The following is a 26,396-nucleotide window of genomic DNA, read 5'->3' as shown; positions in this document are numbered from 1 at the left end:
AATTGCTTCATTGATCATCCCTTAGGTCGTACTTCGTCATCAATTCAAAGTCATCAGTGTCATATATTATAATATTTAAAATATAATGTTGTAAGTCTCTATTACCTGTCTTATATTTAATGATTCTAATAAATTAAAATCTTTCTACAAACTGCGTATATCTCAATAACTTAAAATAATTATGATTACCCAGTATATATAGTCGTTCGCCCTCTACCAGATTTATAGCTTCATCATTTTCTGCAATATATGAATAAACTGCAAATACTATATCTCCACATCGAACATTTACTGGCGTTTCTGAAATAAAAAAGTATTAATTTAGAATTATCATGAAGAGTTTATAACAGGTATGCTTATGTGTAACAAACATACCTGGAAACTCTTGTTCTCTCGATATATTCATTGTAACGTCTGCTTCTGGGAATATAAAAATATAACAAATAAATTATACTATATATATTTTTTTACCTTGAATTTGGTGTTAAAATCAAATTGCCAGTTGGCCGTAAGCTTTAAGGGCAAATACCGTAATGGTTCTTCTGAATTTCATTTTAATGTTTATTTTCAAGTTTTAAATCAGAATGTCCCGAAAAAATTCACACTTTTAACAAAACTTATGTAAATGAAACTGACATACCTTGCACTGTTAACGGTTTCTTTGATTTTCGTTTAGTTGACACTGTAAGTTTTTCCTCGTCAAATATCGACGAAGTGATTTTTTTTGGCTTTAAGTCTACGCTTAATTCTTCTACCTCATTAACTTCATAAGGTGTTTTTTTCTGTTTACGTTTTATCACCATTTCAACATTTTCATCAACGTCACCATCACTTACAATTATTTCATCGACTTCGTTAATATCTTGATCAATATTTTCTTGAAGTAGTTTTATTGAAACTGCATCAGCAGCTTCCGATTTACTTAACATTTTTTTTGATTTCAGTTTAATTTTACTTGAAAGAGAAATGTCTTCTTCCTTGAACTGGTTAACTGCTTGTTTTATATCGAATGCTATTTCTTCTTGATTATCAACGATATACTCATGCTTTTTCGCCAAAGAAATGTTGACATCTTCACTAATTTCAGATATTTCAGTAAGTGGTTTAGGTTTTGCTATTATAACAGAAGTATCATCTTCATCAATTTTTTTCCTATTAATATTTTTCATAGACAATACGATATCAACTGGTTCTTTAATATGGTCGTCTTCTGTATCAGAAATAACAATTGCTTCTGGTATCTCATTATCTTCTTCATAGAGTTTAATTGAAGTTTCACTTGCTTCTTCACCAAATGTTGTAAGCTTCGGTTGTTTCAATTTAACTTTACTTGACATAGATATTTCTTCCTCCGCATACGAATTCAGTTGAATGTTAAACTCTTGTTCTACATCTTCGAGCGTTTTAGTTGTTTTTGGTCTAAAAAGTACAATTTCGGGTTCTGTTATTTCTGGTAAAGTAGTAGATGATTTTCTAATCGGTTTTAGTTTCTTTTTTATGGTAACCTCATCCTCAATTTCTTCTACTTTTTTAAGACTAGGCTTTCGAGGCAATAAAGTAAACTGTTCCAGAATTTCTGCCGGTGTTTCTTCGTCTAACTCGGAGTTTTCTTTGCTCTCTATGAGATCTTCATGAGTAAACATTGGCTTTTCGAGTTCTGTTTTTTCAATATCGGAAAGATTTGGTTCTTTAATTATTTTTTTCTTGATTTTTGCTGCATCTTTAATATTTCTTGACAATATACCATTTTGTCGTATACTGTCTACTATAGTGAATGATAGTTTTTTGATTTCTGGTGGCCAGTCATGTATAAATTTTATCCGGCTTTTTAAATGCAATTTGGGTATTTTAATAATTGTGTTATCTTGTTTTTGTTTTGGAATAGCCTTTTTTAATTTAAGTTGCATAAATTGCGGCCCTTCAGTACTCTCTGCGTGTTGAGCCTTATCTACTTTCAAAAGTTTCTCTTCAATTTTCATTGGTATCAATTTTTTAGCTTTGCTGGTTTCTTTGAGATCATTAGGTTTCGCAATATCCACAGGGATTTTTTCTTTAGGAGTTTCCAGTCCATCATCTGATTTAGGTAAAGCTATATTACTATCAAAAGATATATCTTCAACAAGTTCTAAATTAGATCTATCTAGATCCGCTAATTTGTCTAACTTAAGCTTCTTTTTTATTTTTTGAGCTTCTTTAATATTTCGTGATAGTTCACCGTTTTGTTTAATACTTCCTATAGTAGTGATTAAAGGCTTTACGACACTAGGCGGCCAGTCAGTTATGAATCTTATTCTGCTTTTTAATTGGAATTTGGGTATAGTTGCTACTTTTACGTCTTCTTTAGGTTTTTGAGAAGGTTTTTTAAGTTTCAAGGTGGTAAACTGAGGTACTGGCGACTCATTCGCTTTTTGAGATTGGCTTATTTGTATAACTTCAATTTCCTGTGGCTTGAGCTTCAGTTTACGTTTCGTGGACAGTTCCAGAGGCTTTTCAGGCGTCTGCTCAGGTGCCTTTCCTTCTTCTGTCGTCCCATCCTCAGATTTTTCATGAACTATAAAGAAATGGCACGGATTATTGCTAATGTTGATGTAGACATTGAAGAATTTGCACAACCTGTTTAATGAAGGCAAATTGATAGAAAATAAAGAAACACAATTTTTAAATAATATTATTTGATTTTTGAATATTTTATATGGATTTACGGACATACAATCGTTACTAAACGTATCGTGTAATCTTGTACTTATAGTAACTCTAATCCAAGATATAAAGGTAACTAGTCTTACTCTGAAGTTTCATACGCATAAATGTGGTCTTAACGTTATCTTAACCTCAATCATGCATCTTTAAATATATTATCCACTATTTCACTTCCTCACTAAAAATCATAATATTTTAAGATTAAAAACATCTTGACAAAAACAATAAAACTAATCGTGTAATAATTACTAAACTTATATACATTGTTAACCGGTTTTAATGTAAAAATTCATACATTATACATATACACATATTACATATTATATGAATAAATCATTACGAGTATCTGTTTGGTTTTTATGAATGTAATGCAATGCAAGAAGGTCATCTGATGATAATATTTAAAATGATCTTCAAAAACTTGTTCTGAATGGAATGAAAAGTAATCTTTCCGATTGTTACCAAAAAGCCCTGTAGTTGAAATCTAAAGCGTTAGATTGGCTAATTACCCGCAGGTGTTGTCTTTTTTTGACAATTAACTTATCCTTGTGCACATATATTGAAGTGTCAGGCACACTCAGTTGTTTTTATAAACTCAAAAATATCTTCGGCAATTTTCGCATGCTTCGGCGAGAAATGTTTGTCTGAGAGACCTATCTCAGACAAACATTCGTCAGTGACAGTCTCAAATGATATGAAGTGTGGCGTGAGTATGTGTTTTGTCTTTTTTGTGCATTTCTTGGTAGTTTTGATTGTCAACTTACCCTCAGGTGTATCGATTTTTTCGACGGTTGCCTCTTCCGGAACTTCAAGCACTTCTACCAACGTGTCGGGCAACTCAGTTTTTTCTGTGATTTCGTGAATTTTTTCAACAGCGCCGTCCTTACCCTTGACTCGGGGTTTCTTTATTTTGACGGTTCGTGTTTCACCAGTTTCAGTCTGAACCTCGGTAATTTGGACTGTGTCGGGAGATTCTTCGGTAATCGTCGCTTGCTCAGGCGATACTTGTTTATCTGTGAGTGGAAGTGTCTCGTCAGTGACAGTGTCATCTTGTAAGTCCTGTGGCGTGTGATTATGTGTTATTTTTTTTGTGCGTTTCTTGGTAGTTTTGGTTGTCAACTTACCCTCAGGTGTTTCGACTTCTTCGACAGTAGTCTCTTCCGGAACTTCAATTACTTCTACTGACGTGTCGGGCAACTCTGTTATTTCTGTGATTTCATGAGTTTCTTCAATAGCGCCGTCCTCACCCTTGACTCGGGGTTTCTTTGTTTTGACGGTTTTAGTTTCACCAGTTTCAGTGAGAACCTCGCTTATTTGGACAGTGTCGGGAGATTCTTCGATAATCGTTGCTTGCTCTGGCGATACTTGTTTATCTGTGAGTGGAAGTGTCTCGTCAGTGACAGTGTCATCTTGTAAGTCCTGTGGCGTGTGAATATGTGTTATCTTTTTTGTGCGTTTCTTGGTAGTTTTGGTTGTCAACTTACCCTCAGATGTTTCGACTTCTTCGACAGTTGTCTCTTCCGGAACTTCAACTACTTCTAACGACGTGTCGGGCAACTCGGTTATTTCTGTGATTTCATGAGTTTCTTCAATAGCGCCGTCCTTACCCTTGACACGGCGCTTCTTTGTTTTGACGGTTCGTGTTTCACCAGTTTCAGTGTGAACCTCAGTTATTTGGACTGTGTCGGGAGATTCTTCGATAATCGTTGCTTGCTCTGGTGATACTTGTTTATCTGTGAGTGGAAGTGTCTCGTCAGTGACAGTGTCATCTTGTAAGTCCTGTGGCGTGTGAATATGTGTTATCTTTTTTGTGCGTTTTTTGGTAGTTTTGGTTGTCAACTTAGCCTCCGGTGTTTCGACTTCTTCGACAGTTGTCTCTTCCGGAACTTCAACTACTTCTACCGACGTGTTGGGCAACTCGGTTATTTCTGTGATTTCATGGGTTTCTTCAATAGCGCCGTCCTTACCCTTGACACGGCGCTTCTTTGTTTTGACGGTTCGTGTTTCACCAGTTTCAGTGTGAACCTCAGTTATTTGGACTGTGTCGGGAGATTCTTCGATAATCGTTGCTTGCTCTGGCGATACTTGTTTATCTGTGAGTGGAAGTGTCTCATCAGTGACAGTGTCATCTTGTAATGCCTGTGGCGTGTGAATATGTGTTATCTTTTTTGTGCGTTTCTTGGTAGTTTTGGTTGTCAACTTACCCTCAGGTGTTTCAACTTCTTCGACAGTTGTCTCTTCCGGAACTTCAACTACTTCTACCGACGTGTCGGGCAACTCGGTTATATCTGTGATTTCAAGAGTTTCTTCAATAGCGCCTTCCTTACCCTTGACTCGGCGTTTCTTTGTTTTGACTGTTTTAGTTTCACCAGTTTCAGTGTGAACCTCAGTTATTTGGACTGTGTCGGGAGATTCTTCGATAATCGTTGCTTGCTCTGGTGATACTTGTTTATCTGTGAGTGGAAGTGGTTCGTCAGTGAAAGTGTCATCTATTGTGTCATGTGGCGTGTGAATGTGTTTTGTCTTCTTTGTGCGTTTTTTGGTAGTGTTGATCGTCAACTTACCCTCCGGTGTATCGATTTCTTCAATGGTTGTCTCTTCCGGAACTTTAACTACTTCTACCGACGTGTCGGGCAACTCGGTTATATCTGTGATTACAAGAGTTTCTTCAATAGCGCCGTCCTTACCCTTGACTCGGGGTTTCTTTGTTTTGACGGTTTTAGTTTCACCAGTTTCAGTGTGAACCTCGCTTATTTGGACTGTGTCGGGAGATTCTTCGATAATCGTTGCTTGCTCTGGCGATACTTGTTTATCTGTGAGTGGAAGTGTCTCGTCAGTGACAGTGTCATCTTGTAAGTCCTGTAGCGTGTGAATATGTGGTATCTTTTTTGTGCGTTTCTTGGTAGTTTTGGTTGTCAACTTACCCTCAGGTGTTTCAACTTCTTCGACAGTTGTCTCTTCCGGAACTTCAACTACTTCTACCGACGTGTCGGACAACTCGGTTATTTCTGTGATTTCATGAGTTTCTTCAATAGCGCCGTCCTTACCCTTGACATGGCGCTTCTTTGTTTTGACGGTTCGTGTTTCACCAGTTTCAGTGTGAACCTCAGTTATTTGGACTGTGTCGGGAGATTCTTCGATAATCGTTGCTTGCTCTGGCGATACTTGTTTATCTGTGAGTGGAAGTGTCTCGTCAGTGACAGTGTCATCTTGTAATGCCTGTGGCGTGTGAATATGTGTTATGTTTTTTATGCGTTTCTTGGTAGTTTTGGTTGTCAACTTACCCTCAGGTGTTTCGACTTCTTCAACAGTGGTCTCTTCCGGAACTTTAAATACTTCTACCGACGTGTCGGGCAACTCGGTTATATCTGTGATTTCAAGAGTTTCTTCAATAGCGCCTTCCTTACCCTTGACTCGGGGTTTCTTTGTTTTGACGGTTTTAGTTTCACCAGTTTCAGTGTGAACCTCGCTTATTTGGACAGTGTCGGGAGATTCTTCGATAATCGTTGCTTGCTCTGGCGATACTTGTTTATCTGTGAGTGGAAGTGTCTCGTCAGTGACAGTGTCATCTTGTAAGGCCTGTGGCGTGTGAATATGTGTTATCTTTTTTGTGCGTTTCTTGGTACTTTTGGTTGTCAACTTACCCTCAGATGTTTCGACTTCTTCGACAGTTGTCTCTTCCGGAACTTCAACTACTTCTAACGACGTGTCGGGCAACTCGGTTATTTCTGTGATTTCATGAGTTTCTTCAATAGCGCCTTCCTTACCCTTGACACGGCGCTTCTTTGTTTTGACGGTTCGTGTTTCACCAGTTTCAGTGTGAACCTCAGTTATTTGGACTGTGTCGGGAGATTCTTCGATAATCGTTGCTTGCTCTGGTGATACTTGTTTATCTGTGAGTGGAAGTGTCTCGTCAGTGACAGTGTCATCTTGTAAGTCCTGTGGCGTGTGAATTAGTGTTATCTTTTTTGTGCGTTTCTTAGTAGTTTTGGTTGTCAACTTAGCCTCAGGTGTTTCGACTTCTTCGACAGTTTTCTCTTCCGGAACTTCAACTACTTCTACAGACGTGTTGGGCAACTCGCTTATTTCTGTGATTTCAAGAGTTTCTTCAATAGCGCCGTCCTTACCCTTGACTCGGGGTTTCTTTGTTTTGACGGTTCGTGTTTCACCAGTTTCAGTGTGAACCTTGGTTATTTGGACTGTGTCGGGAGATTCTTCGATCATCGTCGCTTGCTCTTGTGATACTTGTTTGTCTGTGAGTGGAAGTGGTTCGTCAGTGAAAGTGTCATCTATTGTGTCATGTGGCGTGTGAATGTGTTTTGTCTTCTTTGTGCGTTTTTTGGTAGTGTTGATCGTCAACTTACCCTCCGGTGTATCGATTTCTTCAATGGTTGTCTCTTCCGGAACTTTAACTACTTCTACCGACGTGTCGGGCAACTCGGTTATATCTGTGATTTCAAGAGTTTCTTCAATAGCGCCGTCCTTACCCTTGACTCGGGGTTTCTTTGTTTTGACGGTTTTAGTTTCACCAGTTTCAGTGTGAACCTCGCTTATTTGGACTGTGTCGGGAGATTCTTCGATAATCGTTGCTTGCTCTGGCGATACTTGTTTATCTGTGAGTGGAAGTGTCTCGTCAGTGACAGTGTCATCTTGTAAGTCCTGTGGCGTGTGATTATGTGTTATTTTTTTTGTGCGTTTCTTGGTAGTTTTGGTTGTCAACTTACCCTCAGGTGTTTCGACTTCTTCGACAGTAGTCTCTTCCGGAACTTCAATTACTTCTACTGACGTGTCGGGCAACTCTGTTATTTCTGTGATTTCATGAGTTTCTTCAATAGCGCCGTCCTTACCCTTGACACGGCGCTTCTTTGTTTTGACGGTTCGTGTTTCACCAGTTTCAGTGTAAACCTCAGTTATTTGGACTGTGTCGGGAGATTCTTCGATAATCGTTGCTTGCTCTGGCGATACTTGTTTATCTGTGAGTGGAAGTGTCTCGTCAGTGACAGTGTCATCTTGTAATGCCTGTGGCGTGTGAATATGTGTTATCTTTTTTGTGCGTTTCTTGGTAGTTTTGGTTGTCAACTTACCCTCAGGTGTTTCAACTTCTTCGACAGTTGTCTCTTCCGGAACTTCAACTACTTCTACCGAAGTGTCGGGCAACTCGGTTATTTCTGTGATTTCAAGAGTTTCTTCAATAGCGCCGTCCTTACCCTTGACTCGGGGTTTCTTTGTTTTGACGGTTCGTGTTTCACCAGTTTCAGTGTGAACCTTGGTTATTTGGACTGTGTCGGGAGATTCTTCGATAATCGTCGCTTGCTCTTGTGATACTTGTTTGTCTGTGAGTGGAAGTGGTTCGTCAGTGAAAGTGTCATCTATTGTGTCATGTGGCGTGTGAATGTGTTTTGTCTTCTTTGTGCGTTTTTTGGTAGTGTTGATCGTCAACTTACCCTCCGGTGTATCGATTTCTTCAATGGTTGTCTCTTCCGGAATTTCAACTACTTCTACCGACGTGTCGGGCAACTCGGTTATATCTGTGATTTCAAGAGTTTCTTCAATAGCGCCGTCCTTACACTTGACTCGGGGTTTCTTTGTTTTGACGGTTTTAGTTTCACCAGTTTCAGTGTGAACCTCGCTTATTTGGACTGTGTCGGGAGATTCTTCGATAATCGTTGCTTGCTCTGGCGATACTTGTTTATCTGTGAGTGGAAGTGTCTCGTCAGTGACAGTGTCATCTTGTAAGTCCTGTGGCGTGTGAATTAGTGTTATCTTTTTTGTGCGTTTCTTAGTAGTTTTGGTTGTCAACTTAGCCTCAGGTGTTTCGACTTCTTCGACAGTTTTCTCTTCCGGAACTTCAACTACTTCTACAGACGTGTTGGGCAACTCGCTTATTTCTGTGATTTCAAGAGTTTCTTCAATAGCGCCGTCCTTACCCTTGACTCGGGGTTTCTTTGTTTTGACGGTTCGTGTTTCACCAGTTTCAGTGTGAACCTTGGTTATTTGGACTGTGTCGGGAGATTCTTCGATCATCGTCGCTTGCTCTTGTGATACTTGTTTGTCTGTGAGTGGAAGTGGTTCGTCAGTGAAAGTGTCATCTATTGTGTCATGTGGCGTGTGAATGTGTTTTGTCTTCTTTGTGCGTTTTTTGGTAGTGTTGATCGTCAACTTACCCTCCGGTGTATCGATTTCTTCAATGGTTGTCTCTTCCGGAACTTTAACTACTTCTACCGACGTGTCGGGCAACTCGGTTATATCTGTGATTTCAAGAGTTTCTTCAATAGCGCCGTCCTTAACCTTGACTCGGGGTTTCTTTGTTTTGACGGTTTTAGTTTCACCAGTTTCAGTGTGAACCTCGCTTATTTGGACTGTGTCGGGAGATTCTTCGATAATCGTTGCTTGCTCTGGCGATACTTGTTTATCTGTGAGTGGAAGTGTCTCGTCAGTGACAGTGTCATCTTGTAAGTCCTGTGGCGTGTGAATATGTGTTATCTTTTTTGTGCGTTTCTTGGTAGTTTTGGTTGTCAACTTACCCTCAGGTGTTTCGACTACTTCGACAGTTGTCTCTTCCGGAACTTCAACTACTTCTACAGACGTGTTGGGCAACTCGCTTATTTCTGTGATTTCAAGAGTTTCTTCAATAGCGCCGTCCTTACCCTTGACACGGCGCTTCTTTGTTTTGACGGTTCGTGTTTCACCAGTTTCAGTGTGAACCTCAGTTATTTGGACTGTGTCGGGAGATTCTTCGATAATCGTTGCTTGCTCTGGCGATACTTGTTTATCTTTGAGTGGAAGTGTCTCGTCAGTGACAGTGTCATCTTGTAATGCCTGTGGCGTGTGAATATGTGTTATCTTTCTTGTGCGTTTCTTGGTAGTTTTCGTTGTCAACTTACCCTCAGGTGTTTCAACTTCTTCGACAGTTGTCTCTTCCGGAACTTCAACTACTTCTACCGACGTGTCGGGCAACTCGGTTATTTCTGTGATTTCAAGAGTTACTTCAATAGCGCCGTCCTTACCCTTGACTCGGGGTTTCTTTGTTTTGACGGTTCGTGTTTCACCAGTTTCAGTGTGAACCTTGGTTATTTGGACTGTGTCGGGAGATTCTTCGATAATCGTCGCTTGCTCTTGTGATACTTGTTTGTCTGTGAGTGGAAGTGGTTCGTCAGTGAAAGTGTCATCTATTGTGTCATGTGGCGAGTGAATGTGTTTTGTCTTCTTTGTGCGTTTTTTGGTAGTGTTGATCGTCAACTTACCCTCAGGTGTTTCGACTTCTTCGACAGTTGTCTCTTCCGGAACTTCAACTACTTCTACAGACGTGTTGGGCAACTCGCTTATTTCTGTGTTTTCAAGAGTTTCTTCAATAGCGCCGTCCTTACCCTTGACTCGGGGTTTCTTTGTTTTGACGGTTTTAGTTTCACCAGTTTCAGTGTAAACCTCTCTTATTTGGACTGTGTCGGGAGATTCTTCGATAATCGTCGCTTGCTCTGGTGATACTTGTTTGTCTGTGAGTGGAAGTGTCTCGTCAGTGACAGTGTCATCTTGTAAGTCCTCTGGCGTGTGAATATGTTTTGTCTTTTTTACGCGTTTCTTGGTAGTTTTGATTGTCAACTTACCCTCAGGTGTATCGATTTCTTCGACGGTTGTCTCTTCCGGGACTTCAACCACTTCTAGCGACGTGTCGGGCAACTCGGTAGTTTCTGTGATTTCGTGTATCTCTTCAACAGCGCCATCCTTACGTTTGACTCGGCGTTTCTTTGTTTTGACGGTTTTAATTTCACCAGTTTCAGTCAGAACCTCAGTTATTTGGACTAACTCGGGAGATTCTTCGATAATCGTTGCTTGTTCTGGCGATACTTGTTTATCTGTGAGTGGAAGTGTCTCGTCAGTGACAGTGTCATCTTGTAAGTCCTGTGGCGTGTGAATATGTGTTATCTTTTTTGTGCGTTTCTTGGTAGTTTTGGTTGTCAACTTACCCTCAGGTGTTTCGATTTCTTCGACGGTTGTCTCTTCCGGAACTTCAACCACTTCTAGCGACGTGTCGGGCAACTCGGTTGTTTCTGTGATTTCGTGTATCTCTTCAACAGCGCCATTCTTACGTTTGACTCGGCGTTTCTTTGTTTTGACTGTTTTAGTTTCACCAGTTTCAGTCTGAACCTCAATTATTTGGACAGTTTCGGGAGATTCTTCGAAAATCGTCGCTTGCTCTGGTGATACTTGTTTGTCTGTGAGTGGAAGTGTCTCGTCAGTGACAGTTTCATCTTGTAAGTCCTGTGGCGTGTGAATATGTTTCGTCTTTTTTGTGCGTTTCTTGGTAGTTTTGATTGTCAACTTACCCTCAGGTGTATCGATTTCTTCGACGGTTGTCTCTTCCGGAACTTCAACCACTTCTAGCGACGTGTCGGGCAACTCGGTTGTTTCTGTGATTTCGTGTATCTCTTCAACAGCGCCATCCTTACGTTTGACTCGCCGTTTATTTGTTTTGACTGTTTTAGTTTCACCAGTTTCAGTCTGAACCTCAGTTATTTGGACTGTGTCGGGAGATTCTTCGATAATCGTCGCTTGATCTTGTGATACTTGTTTGTCTGTGAGTGGAAGTGTTTCGTCAGTGACAGTGTCATCTTGTAAGTCCTGTGGCGTGTGAATATGTTTCGTCTTTTTTGTGCGTTTCTTGGTAGTTTTGATTGTCAACTTACCCTCAGGTGTATCGATTTCTTCGACGGTTGTCTCTTCCGGAACTTCAACCACTTCTAGCGACGTGTCGGGCAACTCGGTTGTTTCTGTGATTTCGTGTATCTCTTCAACAGCGCCATCCTTACGTTTGACTCGGCGTTTCTTTGTTTTGACTGTTTTAGTTTCACCAGTTTCAGTCTGAACCTCAGTTATTTGGACAGTTTCGGGAGATTCTTCGAAAATCGTCGCTTGCTCTGGTGATACTTGTTTGTCTGTGAGTGGAAGTGTCTCGTCAGTGACAGTGACATCTTGTAAGTCCTGTGGCGTGTGAATATGTTTCGTCTTTTTTGTGCGTTTCTTGGTAGTTTTGATTGTCAACTTACCCTCAGGTGTATCGATTTCTTCGACGGTTGTCTCTTCCGGAACTTCAACCACTTCTAGCGACGTGTCGGGCAACTCGGTTGTTTCTGTGATTTCGTGTATCTCTTCAACAGCGCCATCCTTACGTTTGACTCGGCGTTTATTTGTTTTGACTGTTTTAGTTTCACCAGTTTCAGTCTGAACCTCAGTTATTTGGACTGTGTCTGGAGATTCTTCGATAATCGTCGCTTGATCTTGTGATACTTGTTTGTCTGTGAGTGGAAGTGTTTCGTCAGTGACAGTGTCATCTTGTAAGTCCTGTGGCGTGTGAATATGTTTTGTCTTTTTCGTGCGTTTCTTGGTAGTTTTGATTGTCAACTTACCCTCAGGTGTATCGATTTCTTCGACGGTTGTCTCTTCCGGAACTTCAACCACTTCTAGCGATGTGTCGGGCAACTCGATTGTTTCTGTGATTTCGTGTATCTCTTCAACACCGCCATCCTTACGTTTGACTCGGCGTTTCTTTGTTTTGACTGTTTTAGTTTCACCAGTTTCAGTCTGAACCTCAGTTATTTGGACAGTTTCGGGAGATTCTTCGAAAATCGTCGCTTGCTCTGGTGATACTTGTTTGTCTGTGAGTGGAAGTGTCTCGTCAGTGACAGTGTCATCTTGTAAGTCCTGTGGCGTGTGAATATGTTTCGTCTTTTTTGTGCGTTTCTTGGTAGTTTTGATTGTCAACTTACCCTCAGGTGTATCGATTTCTTCGACGGTTGTCTCTTCCGGAACTTCAACCACTTCTAGCGACGTGTCGGGCAACTCGGTTGTTTCTGTGATTTCGTGTATCTCTTCAACAGCGCCATTCTTACGTTTGACTCGGCGTTTCTTTGTTTTGACTGTTTTAGTTTCACCAGTTTCTGTCTGAACCTCAGTTATTTGGACAGTTTCGGGAGATTCATCGAAAATCGTCGCTTGCTCTGGTGATACTTGTTTGTCTGTGAGTGGAAGTGTCTCGTCAGTGACAGTTTCATCTGTGATTTCCTGTGGCGTGCGAATGTTTTTCGTCTTTTTTGTGCGTTTCTTGGTAGTTTTGATTGTCAACTTACCCTCAGGTGTATCGATTTCTTCGACGGTTGTCTCTTCCGGAACTTCAACCACTTCTAGCGACGTGTCGGGCAACTCGGTTGTTTCTATGATTTCGTGTATCTCTTCAACAGCGCCATCCTTACGTTTGACTCGGCGTTTATTTGTTTTGACTGTTTTAGTTTCACCAGTTTCAGTCTGAACCTCAGTTATTTGGACTGTGTCGGGAGATTCTTCGATAATCGTCGCTTGCTCTGGTGATACTTGTTTGTCTGTGAGTGGAAGTGTCTCGTCAGTGACAGTGTCATCTTGTAAGTCCTGTGGCGTGTGAATATGTTTCGTCTTTTTTGTGCGTTTCTTGGTAGTTTTGATTGTCAACTTACCCTCAGGTGTATCGATTTCTTCAACGGTTGTCTCTTCCGGAACTTCAACCACTTCTACCGACGTGTCGGGCAACTCGGTAGTTTCTGTGATTTCGTGTATCTCTTCAACAGCGCCATCCTTACGTTTGACTTGGCGTTTCTTTGTTTTGACTGTTTTAGTTTCACCAGTTTCAGTCTGAACCTCAATTATTTGGACAGTTTCGGGAGATTCTTCGAAAATCGTCGCTTGCTCTGGTGATACTTGTTTGTCTGTGAGTGGAAGTGTCTCGTCAGTGACAGTTTCATCTGTGATTTCCTGTGGCGTGCGAATGTGTTTCGTCTTTTTTGTGCGTTTCTTGGTAGTTTTGATTGTCAACTTACCCTCAGGTGTATCGATTTCTTCGTCGGTTGTCTCTTCCGGAACTTCAACCACTTCTAGCGACGTGTCGGGCAACTCGATTGTTTCTGTGATTTCGTGTATCTCTTCAACAGCGCCATCCTTACGTTTGACTCGGCGTTTATTTGTTTTGACTGTTTTAGTTTCACCAGTTTCAGTCTGAACCTCAGTTATTTGGACAGTTTCGGGAGATTCTTCGATAATCGTTGCTTGTTCTGGCGATACTTGTTTATCTGTGAGTGGAAGTGTTTCGTCAGTGACAGTGTCATCTTGTAAGTCCTGTGGCGTGTGAATATGTTTTGTCTTTTTCGTGCGTTTCTTGGTAGTTTTGATTGTCAACTTACCCTCAGGTGTATCGATTTCTTCGACGGTTGTCTCTTCCGGAACTTCAACCACTTCTAGCGATGTGTCGGGCAACTCGATTGTTTCTGTGATTTCGTGTATCTCTTCAACACCGCCATCCTTACGTTTGACTCGGCGTTTCTTTGTTTTGACTGTTTTAGTTTCACCAGTTTCAGTCTGAACCTCAGTTATTTGGACTGTGTCGGGAGATTCTTCGATAATCGTCGCTTGCTCTAGTGATACTTGTTTGTCTGTGAGTGGAAGTGACTCGTCAGTGACAGTGTCATCTTGTAAGTCCTGTGGCGTGTGAATATGTTTCGTCTTTTTTGTGCGTTTCTTGGTAGTTTTGATTGTCAACTTACCCTCAGGTGTATCGATTTCTTCGACGGTTGTCTCTTCCGGAACTTCAACCACTTCTAGCGACGTGTCGGGCAACTCGATTGTTTCTGTGATTTCGTGTATCTCTTCAACAGCGCCATCCTTACGTTTGACTCGGCGTTTATTTGTTTTGACTGTTTTAGTTTCACCAGTTTCAGTCTGAACCTCAGTTATTTGGACTGTGTCGGGAGATTCTTCGATTATCGTCGCTTGATCTTGTGATACTTGTTTGTCTGTGAGTGGAAGTGTTTCGTCAGTGACAGTGTCATCTTGTAAGTCCTGTGGCGTGTGAATATGTTTCGTCTTTTTTGTGCGTTTCTTGGTAGTTTTGATTGTCAACTTACCCTCAGGTGTATCGATTTCTTCGACGGTTGTCTCTTCCGGAACTTCAACCACTTCTAGCGACGTGTCGGGCAACTCGATTGTTTCTGTGATTTCGTGTATCTCTTCAACAGCGCCATCCTTACGTTTGACTCGGCGTTTCTTTGTTTTGACTGTTTTAGTTTCACAAGTTTCAGTCTGAACCTCAGTTATTTGGACAGTTTCGGGAGATTCTTCGAAAATCGTCGCTTCCTCTGGTGATACTTGTTTGTCTGTGAGTGGAAGTGTCTCGTCAGTGACAGTGTCATCTTGTAAGTCCTGTGGCGTGTGAATATGTTTTGTCTTCTTTGTGCGTTTCTTGGTAGTTTTTATTGTCAACTTACCCTCAGGTGTATCGATTTCTTCGACGGTTGTCTCTTCCGGAACTTCAACCACTTCTAGCGACGTGTCGGGCAACTCGGTTGTTTCTGTGATTTCGTGTATCTCTTCAACAGCGCCATCCTTACGTTTGACTCGGCGTTTCTTTGTTTTTACTGTTTTAGTTTCACCAGTTTCAGTCTGAACCTCAGTTATTTGGACAGTTTCGGGAGATTCTTCGAAAATCGTCGCTTGCTCTGGTGATACTTGTTTATCTGTGAGTGGAAGTGTCTCGTCAGTGACAGTGACATCTTGTAAGTCCTGTGGCGTGTGAATATGTTTCGTCTTTTTTGTGCGTTTCTTGGTAGTTTTGATTGTCAACTTACCCTCAGGTGTATCGATTTCTTCGACGGTTGTCTCTTCCGGAACTTCAACCACTTCTAGCGACGTGTCGGGCAACTCGATTGTTTCTGTGATTTCGTGTATCTCGTCAACAGCGCCATCCTTACGTTTGACTCGGCGTTTATTTGTTTTGACTGTTTTAGTTTCACCAGTTTCAGTCTGAACCTCAGTTATTTGGACAGTTTCGGGAGATTCATCGAAAATCGTCGCTTGCTCTGGTGATACTTGTTTGTCTGTGAGTGGAAGTGTCTCGTCAGTGACAGTTTCATCTGTGATTTCCTGTGGCGTGCGAATGTGTTTCGTCTTTTTTGTGCGTTTCTTGGTAGTTTTGATTGTCAACTTACCCTCAGGTGTATCGATTTCTTCAACGGTTGTCTCTTCCGGAACTTCAACCACTTCTACCGACGTGTCGGGCAACTCGGTAGTTTCTGTGATTTCGTGTATCTCTTCAACAGCGCCATCCTTACGTTTGACTCGGCGTTTCTTTGTTTTGACTGTTTTAGTTTCACCAGTTTCAGTCTGAACCTCAGTTATTTGGACTATGTCGGGAGATTCTTCGATAATCGTTGCTTGTTCTGGCGATACTTGTTTATCTGTGAGTGGAAGTGTCTCGTCAGTGACAGTGTCTTCTTGTAAGTCCTGTGGCGTGTGAATATGTTTTGTCTTCTTTGTGCGTTTCTTGGTAGTTTTTATTGTCAACTTACCCTCAGGTGTATCGATGTCTTCGACGGTTGTCTCTTCCGGAACTTCAACTACTTCTACCAACGTGTCGGGCAACTCGGTTGTTTCTTTGATTTCGTGTATCTCTTCAACAGCGCCATCCTTACGTTTGACTCGGCGTTTATTTGTTTTGACTGTTTTAGTTTCACCAGTTTCAGTCTGAACCTCAGTTATTTGGACTGTGTCGGGAGATTCTTCGATAATCGTCGCTTGCTCTGGTGATACTTGTTTGTCTGTGAGTGGAAGTGTCTCGTCAGTGACAGTGTCATCTTGTAAGTCCTGTGGCGTGTGAATATGTTTCGTCTTTTTTGTGCGTTTCTTGGTAGTTTTGATTGTCAACTTACCCTCAGGTGTATTGATTTCTTCGACGGTTGTCTCTTCCGGAACTTCAACCACTTCTAGCGACGTGTCGGGCAACTCGATTGTTTCTGTGATTTCGTGTATCTCTTCAACAGCGCCATCCTTACGTTTGACTCGGCGTTTATTTGTTTTGACTGTTTTAGTTTCACCAGTTTCAGTCTGAACCTCAGTTATTTGGACTGTGTCGGGAGATTCTTCGATAATCGTCGCTTGATCTTGTGATACTTGTTTGTCTGTGAGTGGAAGTGTTTCGTCAGTGACAGTGTCATCTTGTAAGTCCTGTGGCGTGTGAATATGTTTCGTCTTTTTTGTGCGTTTCTTGGTAGTTTTGATTGTCAACTTACCCTCAGGTGTATCGATTTCTTCGACGGTTGTCTCTTCCGGAACTTCAACCACTTCTAGCGACGTGTCGGGCAACTCGGTTGTTTCTGTGATTTCGTGTATCTCTTCAACAGCGCCATCCTTACGTTTGACTCGGCGTTTCTTTGTTTTGACTGTTTTAGTTTCACCAGTTTCAGTCTGAACCTCAGTTATTTGGACAGTTTCGGGAGATTCTTCAAAAATTGTCGCTTGCTCTGGTGATACTTGTTTGTCTGTAAGTGGAAGTGTCTCGTCAGTGACAGTGTCATCTTGTAAGTCCTGTGGCGTGTGAATATGTTTCGTCTTTTTTGTGCGTTTCTTGGTAGTTTTGATTGTCAACTTACCCTCAGGTGTATCGATTTCTTCGACGGTTGTCTCTTCCGGAACTTCAACCACTTCTAGCGACGTGTCGGGCAACTCGGTTGTTTCTGTGATTTCGTGTATCTCTTCAACAGCGCCATCCTTACGTTTGACTCGGCGTTTCTTTGTTTTGACTGTTTTAGTTTCACCAGTTTCAGTCTGAACCTCAGTTATTTGGACAGTTTCGGGAGATTCTTCGAAAATCGTCGCTTGCTCTGGTGATACTTGTTTGTCTGTGAGTGGAAGTGTCTCGTCAGTGACAGTGACATCTTGTAAGTCCTGTGGCGTGTGAAAATGTTTCGTCTTTTTTGTGCGTTTCTTGGTAGTTTTGATTGTCAACTTACCCTCAGGTGTATCGATTTCTTCGACGGTTGTCTCTTCCGGAACTTCAACCACTTCTAGCGACCTGTCGGGCAACTCGGTTGTTTCTGTGATTTCGTGTATCTCTTCAACAGCGCCATCCTTACGTTTGACTCGGCGTTTCTTTGTTTTGACTGTTTTAGTTTCACCAGTTTCAGTCTGAACCTCAGTTATTTGGACAGTTTCGGGAGATTCATCGAAAATCGTCGCTTGCTCTGGTGATACTTGTTTGTCTGTGAGTGGAAGTGTCTCGTCAGTGACAGTTTCATCTGTGATTTCCTGTGGCGTGCGAATGTGTTTCGTCTTTTTTGTGCGTTTCTTGGTAGTTTTGATTGTCAACTTACCCTCAGGTGTATCGATTTCTTCGACGATTGTCTCTTCCGGAACTTCAACCACTTCTAGCGACGTGTCGGGCAACTCGGTTGTTTCTGTGATTTCGTGTATCTCTTCAACAGCGCCATCCTTACGTTTGACTCGGCGTTTCTTTGTTTTGACTGTTTTAGTTTCACCAGTTTCAGTCTGAACCTCAGTTATTTGGACAGTTTCGGGAGATTCATCGAAAATCGTCGCTTGCTCTGGTGATACTTGTTTGTCTGTGAGTGGAAGTGTCTCGTCAGTGACAGTTTCATCTGTGATTTCCTGTGGCGTGCGAATGTGTTTCGTCTTTTTTGTGCGTTTCTTGGTAGTTTTGATTGTCAACTTACCCTCAGGTGTATCGATTTCTTCAACGGTTGTCTCTTCCGGAACTTCAACCACTTCTACCGACGTGTCGGGCAACTCGGTAGTTTCTGTGATTTCGTGTATCTCTTCAACAGCGCCATCCTTACGTTTGACTCGGCGTTTCTTTGTTTTGACTGTTTTAGTTTCACCAGTTTCAGTCTGAACCTCAGTTATTTGGACTATGTCGGGAGATTCTTCGATAATCGTTGCTTGTTCTGGCGATACTTGTTTATCTGTGAGTGGAAGTGTCTCGTCAGTGACAGTGTCTTCTTGTAAGTCCTGTGGCGTGTGAATATGTTTTGTCTTCTTTGTGCGTTTCTTGGTAGTTTTTATTGTCAACTTACCCTCAGGTGTATCGATGTCTTCGACGGTTGTCTCTTCCGGAACTTCAACTACTTCTACCAACGTGTCGGGCAACTCGGTTGTTTCTTTGATTTCGTGTATCTCTTCAACAGCGCCATCCTTACGTTTGACTCGGCGTTTATTTGTTTTGACTGTTTTAGTTTCACCAGTTTCAGTCTGAACCTCAGTTATTTGGACTGTGTCGGGAGATTCTTCGATAATCGTCGCTTGCTCTTGTGATACTTGTTTATCTGAGAGTGGAAGTGTCTCGTCAGTGACAGTTTCATCTGTGATTTCCTGTGGCGTGCAAATGTGTTTCGTCTTTTTTGTGCGTTTCTTGGTAGTTTTGATTGTCAACTTACCCTCAGGTGTATCGATTTCTTCGACGGTTGTCTCTTCCGGAACTTCAACCACTTCTACCGACGTGTCGGGCAACTCGGTAGTTTCTGTGATTTCGTGTATCTCTTCAACAGCGCCATCCTTACGTTTGACTCGGCGTTTCTTTGTTTTGACGGTTTTAGTTTCACCAGTTTCAGTCTGAACCACAGTTGTTTGGACTATGTCGGGAGATTCTTCGATAACCGTTGCTTGTTCTGGCGATACTTGTTTATCTGTGAGTGGAAGTGTCTCGTCAGTGACAGTGTCATCTTGTAAGTCCTGTGGCGTGTGAATATGTTTTGTCTTTTTTGTGCGTTTCTTGGTAGTTTTTATTGTCAACTTAGCCTCAGGTGTATCGATTTCTTCGACGGTTGTCTCTTCCGGAACTTCAACCACTTCTACCGACGTGTCGGGCAACTCGGTTGTTTCTGTGATTTCGTGTATCTCTTCAACAGCGCCATCCTTACGTTTGACTCGGCGTTTCTTTGTTTTGACGGTTTTAGTTTCACCAGTTTCAGTCTGAACCTCAGTTATTTGGACTGTGTCGGGAGATTCTTCGATAATCGTTGCTTGTTCTGGCGATACTTGTTTGTCTGTGAAAGGAAGTGTCTCGTCAGTGACAGTGTCATCTTGTAAGTCCTGTGGCGTGTGAATATGTTTCGCCTTTTTTGTGCGTTTCTTGGTAGTTTTGATCGTCAACTTACCCTCAGGTGTATCGATTTCTTCGACGGTTGTCTCTTCCGGAACTTCAACCACTTCTAGCGACGTGTCGGGCAACTCGGTTGTTTCTGTGATTTCGTGTATCTCTTCAACAGCGCCATCCTTACGTTTGACTCGGCGTTTCTTTGTTTTGACTGTTTTAGTTTCACCAGTTTCAGTCTGAACCTCAGTTATTTGGACAGTTTCGGGAGATTCATCGAAAATCGTCGCTTGCTCTGGTGATACTTGTTTGTCTGTGAGTGGAAGTGTCTCGTCAGTGACAGTTTCATCTGTGATTTCCTGTGGCGTGCGAATGTTTTTCGTCTTTTTTGTGCGTTTCTTGGTAGTTTTGATTGTCAACTTACCCTCAGGTGTATCGATTTCTTCGACGGTTGTCTCTTCCGGAACATCAACCACTTCTAGCGACGTGTCGGGCAACTCGGTTGTTTCTATGATTTCGTGTATCTCTTCAACAGCGCCATCCTTACGTTTGACTCGGCGTTTATTTGTTTTGACTGTTTTAGTTTCACCAGTTTCAGTCTGAACCTCAGTTATTTGGACTATGTCGGGAGATTCTTCGATAATCGTCGCTTGCTCTTGTGATACTTGTTTGTCTGTGAGTGGAAGTGTCTCGTCAGTGACAGTGTCTTCTTGTAAGTCCTGTGGCGTATGAATAGGTTTTGTCTTTTTTGTGCGTTTCTTGGTAGTTTTGATTGTCAACTTACCCTCAGGTGTATCGATTTCTTCGACGGTTGTCTCTTCCGGAACTTCAACCACTTCTAGCGACGTGTCGGGCAACACGGTTGTTTCTGTGATTTCGTGTATCTCTTCAACAGCGCCATCCTTACGTTTGATTCGGCGTTTCTTTGTTTTGACTGTTTTAGTTTCACCAGTTTCAGTCTGAACCTCAGTTATTTGGACTGTGTCGGGAGATTCTTCGATAATCGTCGCTTGCTCTTGTGATACTTGTTTGTCTGTGAGTGGAAGTGTCTCGTCAGTGACAGTTTCATCAATGATTTCCTGTGGCGTGCGAATGTGTTTTGTCGTCTTTGTGCGTTTCTTGGTAGTTCTGATTGTCAACTTACCCTCAGGTGTATCAATTTCTTCGACGGTTGTCTCTTCCGGAACTTCAACCACTTCTACCGATGTGTCGGGCAACTCGGTTGTTTCTGTGATTTCGTGTATCTCTTCAACAGCGCCATCCTTACGTTTGACTCGGCGTTTCTTTGTTTTGACGGTTTTAGTTTCACCAGTTTCAGTCTGAACCTCAGTTATTTGGACTGTGTCGGGAGATGCTTCGATAATCGTCGCTTGCTCTGGTGATACTTGTGTGTCTGTGAGTGGAGGTGTCTCGTCAGTGACAGTGTCATCTTGTAAGTCCTGTGGCGTGTGAATATGTTTTGTCTTCTTTGTGCGTTTCTTGGTAGTTTTTATTGTCAACTTACCCTCAGGTGTATCGATTTCTTCGACGGTTGTCTCTTCCGGAACTTCAACCACTTCTACCGACGTGTCGGGCAACTCGGTTGTTTCTGTGATTTCGTGTATCTCTTCAACAGCGCCATCCTTACGTTTGATTCGGCGTTTCTTTGTTTTGACTGTTTTAGTTTCACCAGTTTCAGTCTGAACCTCAGTTATTTGGACTGTGTCGGGAGATTCTTCGATAATCGTCGCTTGCTCTTGTGATACTTGTTTGTCTGTGAGTGGAAGTGTCTCGTCAGTGACAGTTTCATCAATGATTTCCTGTGGCGTGCGAATGTGTTTTGTCGTCTTTGTGCGTTTCTTGGTAGTTCTGATTGTCAACTTACCCTCAGGTGTATCAATTTCTTCGACGGTTGTCTCTTCCGGAACTTCAACCACTTCTACCGATGTGTCGGGCAACTCGGTTGTTTCTGTGATTTCGTGTATCTCTTCAACAGCGCCATTCTTACGTTTGACTCGGCGTTTCTTTGTTTTGACGGTTTTAGTTTCACCAGTTTCAGTCTGAACCTCAGTTATTTGGACTGTGTCGGGAGATTCTTCGATAATCGTCGCTTGCTCTGGTGATACTTGTGTGTCTGTGAGTGGAGGTGTCTCGTCAGTGACAGTGTCATCTTGTAAGTCCTGTGGCGTGTGAATATGTTTTGTCTTCTTTGTGCGTTTCTTGGTAGTTTTTATTGTCAACTTACCCTCAGGTGTATCGATTTCTTCGACGGTTGTCTCTTCCGGACCTTCAACCACTTCTACCGACGTGTCGGGCAACTCGGTTGTTTCTGTGATTTCGTGTATCTCTTCAACAGCGCCATCCTTACGTTTGATTCGGCGTTTCTTTGTTTTGACTGTTTTAGTTTCACCAGTTTCAGTCTGAACCTCAGTTATTTGGACTGTGTCGGGAGATTCTTCGATAATCGTCGCTTGCTCTTGTGATACTTGTTTGTCTGTGAGTGGAAGTGTCTCGTCAGTAACAGTTTCATCAATGATTTCCTGTGGCGTGCGAATGTGTTTTGTCGTCTTTGTGCGTTTCTTGGTAGTTCTGATTGTCAACTTACCCTCAGGTGTATCAATTTCTTCGACGGTTGTCTCTTCCGGAACTTCAACCACTTCTACCGATGTGTCGGGCAACTCGGTTGTTTCTGTGATTTCGTGTATCTCTTCAACAGCGCCATCCTTACGTTTGACTCGGCGTTTCTTTGTTTTGACGGTTTTAGTTTCACCAGTTTCAGTCTGAACCTCAGTTATTTGGACTGTGTCGGGAGATTCTTCGATAATCGTCGCTTGCTCTTGTGATACTTGTTTGTCTGTGAGTGGAAGTGTCTCGTCAGTGACAGTTTCATCTGTGATTTCCTGTGGCGTGCGACTGTGTTTTGTCTTCTTTGTGCGTTTCTTGGTAGTTTTGATCGTCAACTTTCCCTCAGGTGTATCGATTTCTTCGACGGTTGTCTCTTCCGGAACTTCAACCACTTCTACCGACGTGTCGGGCAACTCGGTAGTTTCTGTGATTTCGTGTATCTCTTCAACAACGCCATCCTTACGTTTGACTCGGCGTTTCTTTGTTTTGACGGTTTTAGTTTCACTAGTTTCAGTCTGAACTTCAGTTGTTTGGACTATGTCGGGAGATTCTTCGATAATCGTTGCTTGTTTTGGCGATACTTGTTTATCTGTGAGTGGAAGTGTCTTGTCAGTGACAGTGTCATCTTGTAAGTCCTGTGGCGTGTGAATATGTTTTGTCTTTTTTGTGCGTTTCTTGGTAGTTTTGATTGTCAACTTACCCTCAGGTGTATCGATTTCTTCGATGGTTGTCACTTCCGGAACTTCAACCACTTCTACCGACGTGTCGGGCAACTCGGTAGTTTCTGTGATTTCGTGTATCTCTTCAACAACCCCATCCTTACGTTTGACTCGGCGTTTCTTTGTTTTGACGGTTTTAGTTTCACCAGTTTCAGTCTGAACTTCAGTTGTTTGGACTATGTCGGGAGATTCTTCGATAATTGTTGCTTGTTTTGGCGATACTTGTTTATCTGTGAGTGGAAGTGTCTCGTCAGTGACAGTGTCATCTTGTAAGTCCTGTGGCGTGTGAATATGTTTTGTCTTTTTTGTGCGTTTCTTGGTAGTTTTGATTGTCAACTTACCCTCAGGTGTATCGATTTCTTCGATGGTTGTCTCTTCCGGAACTTCAACAACTTCTACCGACGTGTCGGGCAACTCGGTTGTTTCTGTGATTTCATGTATCTCTTCAACAGCGCCATCCTTACGTTTGACTCGGCGTTTCTTTGTTTTGACTGTTTTAGTTTCACCAGTTTCAGTCTGAACCTCAGTTATTTGGACTGTGTCGGGAGATTCTTCGATAATCGTTGCTTGCTCTGGCGATACTTGTTTATCTGTGAGTGGAAGTGTCTCGTCAGTGTTAGTGTCATCTGGGATCTCCTGTGGCGTGCGAATGAGATTTGTCTTCTTAGTGCGTTTTTTGGTAGTTTTGATCGTCAACTTACCCTCAGGTGTATCGATTTCTTCGACGGTTGTCTCTTCCGGAACTTCAACCATTTCTACCGACGTGTCGGGCAACTCGGTTGTTTCTGTGATTTCATGTATCTCTTCAACAGCGCCATCCTTACGTTTGACTCGGCGTTTCTTTGTTTTGACTGTTTTAGTTTCACCAGTTTCAGTCTGAACCTCAGTTATTTGGACTGTGTCGGGAGATTCTTCGATAATCGTCGCTTGCTCTTGTGATACTTGTTTGTCTGTGAGTGGAAGTGTCTCGTCAGTGACAGTGTCATCTTGTAAGTCCTGTGGCGTGTGAATATGTTTTGTCTTCTTTGTGCGTTTCTTGGTAGTTTTGATTGTCAACTTACCCTCAGGTGTATCGATTTCTTCGACGGTTGTCTCTTCCGGAACTTCAACCACTTCTACCGACGTGTCGGGCAACTCGGTTGTTTCTGTGATTTCGTGTATCTCTTCAACAGCGCCATCCTTACGTTTGATTCGGCGTTTCTTTGTTTTGACTGTTTTAGTTTCACCAGTTTCAGTCTGAACCTCAGTTATTTGGACTGTGTCGGGAGATTCTTCGATAATCGTCGCTTGCTCTTGTGATACTTGTTTGTCTGTGAGTGGAAGTGTCTCGTCAGTGACAGTTTCATCAATGATTTCCTGTGGCGTGCGAATGTGTTTTGTCGTCTTTGTGCGTTTCTTGGTAGTTCTGATTGTCAACTTACCCTCAGGTGTATCAATTTCTTCGACGGTTGTCTCTTCCGGAGCTTTAACCACTTCTACCGATGTGTCGGGCAACTCGGTTGTTTCTGTGATTTCGTGTATCTCTTCAACAGCGCCATCCTTACGTTTGACTCGGCGTTTCTTTGTTTTGACGGTTTTAGTTTCACCAGTTTCAGTCTGAACCTCAGTTATTTGGACTGTGTCGGGAGATTCTTCGATAATCGTCGCTTGCTCTGGTGATACTTGTGTGTCTGTGAGTGGAAGTGTCTCGTCAGTGACAGTGTCATCTTGTAAGTCCTGTGGCGTGTGAATATGTTTTGTCTTCTTTGTGCGTTTCTTGGTAGTTTTTATTGTCAACTTACCCTCAGGTGTATCAATTTCTTCGACGGTTGTCTCTTCCGGAACTTCAACCACTTCAACCGATGTGTCGGGCAACTCGGTAGTTTCTGTGATTTCGTGTATCTCTTCAACAGCGCCATCCTTACGTTTGACTCGGCGTTTCTTTGTTTTGACTGTTTTAGTTTCACCAGTTTCAGTCTGAACCTCAGTTATTCGGACTGTTTCGGGAGATTCTTCGATAAACGTCGCTTGCTCTGGTGATACTTGTTTATCTGTGAGTGGAAGTGTCTCGTCAGTGACAGTGTCATCTTGTAAGTCCTGTGGCGTGTGAATATGTTTTGTCTTTTTTGTGCGTTTCTTGGTAGTTTTGATCGTCAACTTACCCTCAGGTGTATCGATTTCTTCGACGGTTGTCTCTTCCGGAACTTCAACAACTTCTACCGACGTGTCGGGCAACTCGGTTGTTTCTGTGATTTCGTGTATCTCTTCAACAGTGCCATCCTTACGTTTGACTCGGCGTTTCTTTGTTTTGACGGTTTTAGTTTCACCAGTTTCAGTCTGAACTTCAGTTGTTTGGACTATGTCGGGAGATTCTTCGATAATCGTTGCTTGTTTTGGCGATACTTGTTTATCTGTGAGTGGAAGTGTCTCGTCAGTGACAGTGTCTTCTTGTAAGTCCTGTGGCGTGTGAATATATTTTGTCTTTTTTGTGCGTTTCTTGGTAGTTTTGATTGTCAACTTACCCTCAGGTGTATCGATTTCTTCGACGGTTGTCTCTTCCGGAACTTCAACAACTTCTACCGACGTGTCGGGCAACTCGGTTGTTTCTGTGATTTCATGTATCTCTTCAACAGCGCCATCCTTACGTTTGACTCGGCGTTTCTTTGTTTTGACTGTTTTAGTTTCACCAGTTTCAGTCTGAACCTCAGTTATTTGGACTGTGTCGGGAGATTCTTCGATAACCGTTGCTTGCTCTGGCGATACTTGTTTATCTGTGAGTGGAAGTGTCTCGTCAATGTTAGTGTCATCTGGGATCTCCTGTGACGTGCGAATGAGATTTGTCTTCTTAGTGCGTTTCTTGGTAGTTTTGATCGTCAACTTACCCTCAGGTGTATCGATTTCTTCGACGGTTGTCTCTTCCGGAACTTCAACCATTTCTACCGACGTGTCGGGCAACTCGGTTGTTTCTGTGATTTCATGTATCTCTTCAACAGCGCCATCCTTACGTTTGACTCGGCGTTTCTTTGTTTTGACTGTTTTAGTTTCACCAGTTTCAGTCTGAACCTCAGTTATTTGGACTGTGTCGGGAGATTCTTCGATAATCGTCGCTTGCTCTTGTGATACTTGTTTGTCTGTGAGTGGAAGTGTCTCGTCAGTGACAGTTTCATCTGTGATTTCCTGTGGCGTGCGAATGTGTTTTGTCTTCTTTGTGCGTTTCTTGGTAGTTTTGATCGTCAACTTACCCTCAGGTGTATCGATTTCTTCGACGGTTGTCTCTTCCGGAACTTCAACCATTTCTACCGACGTGTCGGGCAACTCGGTTGTTTCTGTGATTTCATGTATCTCTTCAACAGCGCCATCCTTACGTTTGACTCGGCGTTTCTTTGTTTTGACTGTTTTAGTTTCACCAGTTTCAGTCTGAACCTCAGTTATTTGGACTGTGTCGGGAGATTCTTCGATAATCGTCGCTTGCTCTTGTGATACTTGTTTGTCTA

General features: G+C 42.3%; 1 protein-coding gene across 50 annotated transcripts in view; it reads right to left on the bottom strand.

The window, feature by feature from the left end:
* The window catches only part of LOC110993988 (titin), an 89,972-nt gene that overhangs the window by 9,527 nt on the left and 54,049 nt on the right, over window positions 1-26,396 (bottom strand). For 7 of the 50 annotated variants that reach the window (XM_045634332.1, XM_045634300.1, XM_045634309.1 and 4 more), the window contains 26 exons: window positions 25,785-26,393; window positions 25,425-25,673; window positions 24,705-25,313; window positions 24,345-24,593; window positions 23,625-24,233; window positions 22,905-23,513; window positions 21,825-22,793; window positions 21,105-21,713; window positions 19,665-20,993; window positions 18,945-19,553; window positions 17,145-18,833; window positions 16,785-17,033; window positions 13,905-16,673; window positions 11,385-13,793; window positions 11,025-11,273; window positions 9,945-10,913; window positions 9,585-9,833; window positions 8,145-9,473; window positions 7,425-8,033; window positions 6,345-7,313; window positions 5,985-6,233; window positions 3,825-5,873; window positions 3,465-3,713; window positions 641-2,551; window positions 376-420; window positions 190-300 (listed from right to left, as the gene is read on the bottom strand). In XM_045634332.1, coding sequence (XP_045490288.1) covers window positions 190-300; window positions 376-420; window positions 641-2,551; window positions 3,465-3,713; window positions 3,825-5,873; window positions 5,985-6,233; window positions 6,345-7,313; window positions 7,425-8,033; window positions 8,145-9,473; window positions 9,585-9,833; window positions 9,945-10,913; window positions 11,025-11,273; window positions 11,385-13,793; window positions 13,905-16,673; window positions 16,785-17,033; window positions 17,145-18,833; window positions 18,945-19,553; window positions 19,665-20,993; window positions 21,105-21,713; window positions 21,825-22,793; window positions 22,905-23,513; window positions 23,625-24,233; window positions 24,345-24,593; window positions 24,705-25,313; window positions 25,425-25,673; window positions 25,785-26,393 — 22,554 coding nt within the window. The remainder of the gene's footprint in view (window positions 1-189; window positions 301-375; window positions 421-640; window positions 2,552-3,464; window positions 3,714-3,824; window positions 5,874-5,984; window positions 6,234-6,344; window positions 7,314-7,424; window positions 8,034-8,144; window positions 9,474-9,584; window positions 9,834-9,944; window positions 10,914-11,024; window positions 11,274-11,384; window positions 13,794-13,904; window positions 16,674-16,784; window positions 17,034-17,144; window positions 18,834-18,944; window positions 19,554-19,664; window positions 20,994-21,104; window positions 21,714-21,824; window positions 22,794-22,904; window positions 23,514-23,624; window positions 24,234-24,344; window positions 24,594-24,704; window positions 25,314-25,424; window positions 25,674-25,784; window positions 26,394-26,396) is intronic. The other 43 variants (XM_045634333.1, XM_045634334.1, XM_045634292.1 and 40 more) reach the window with 42 other exon arrangements.

This window comes from Pieris rapae, chromosome Z (genome assembly GCF_905147795.1).
Source record: "Pieris rapae chromosome Z, ilPieRapa1.1, whole genome shotgun sequence".
Classification (NCBI taxonomy): Eukaryota; Metazoa; Arthropoda; class Insecta; order Lepidoptera; family Pieridae; genus Pieris; species Pieris rapae.
This window is presented reverse-complemented; position numbering and strand designations above follow the sequence as displayed.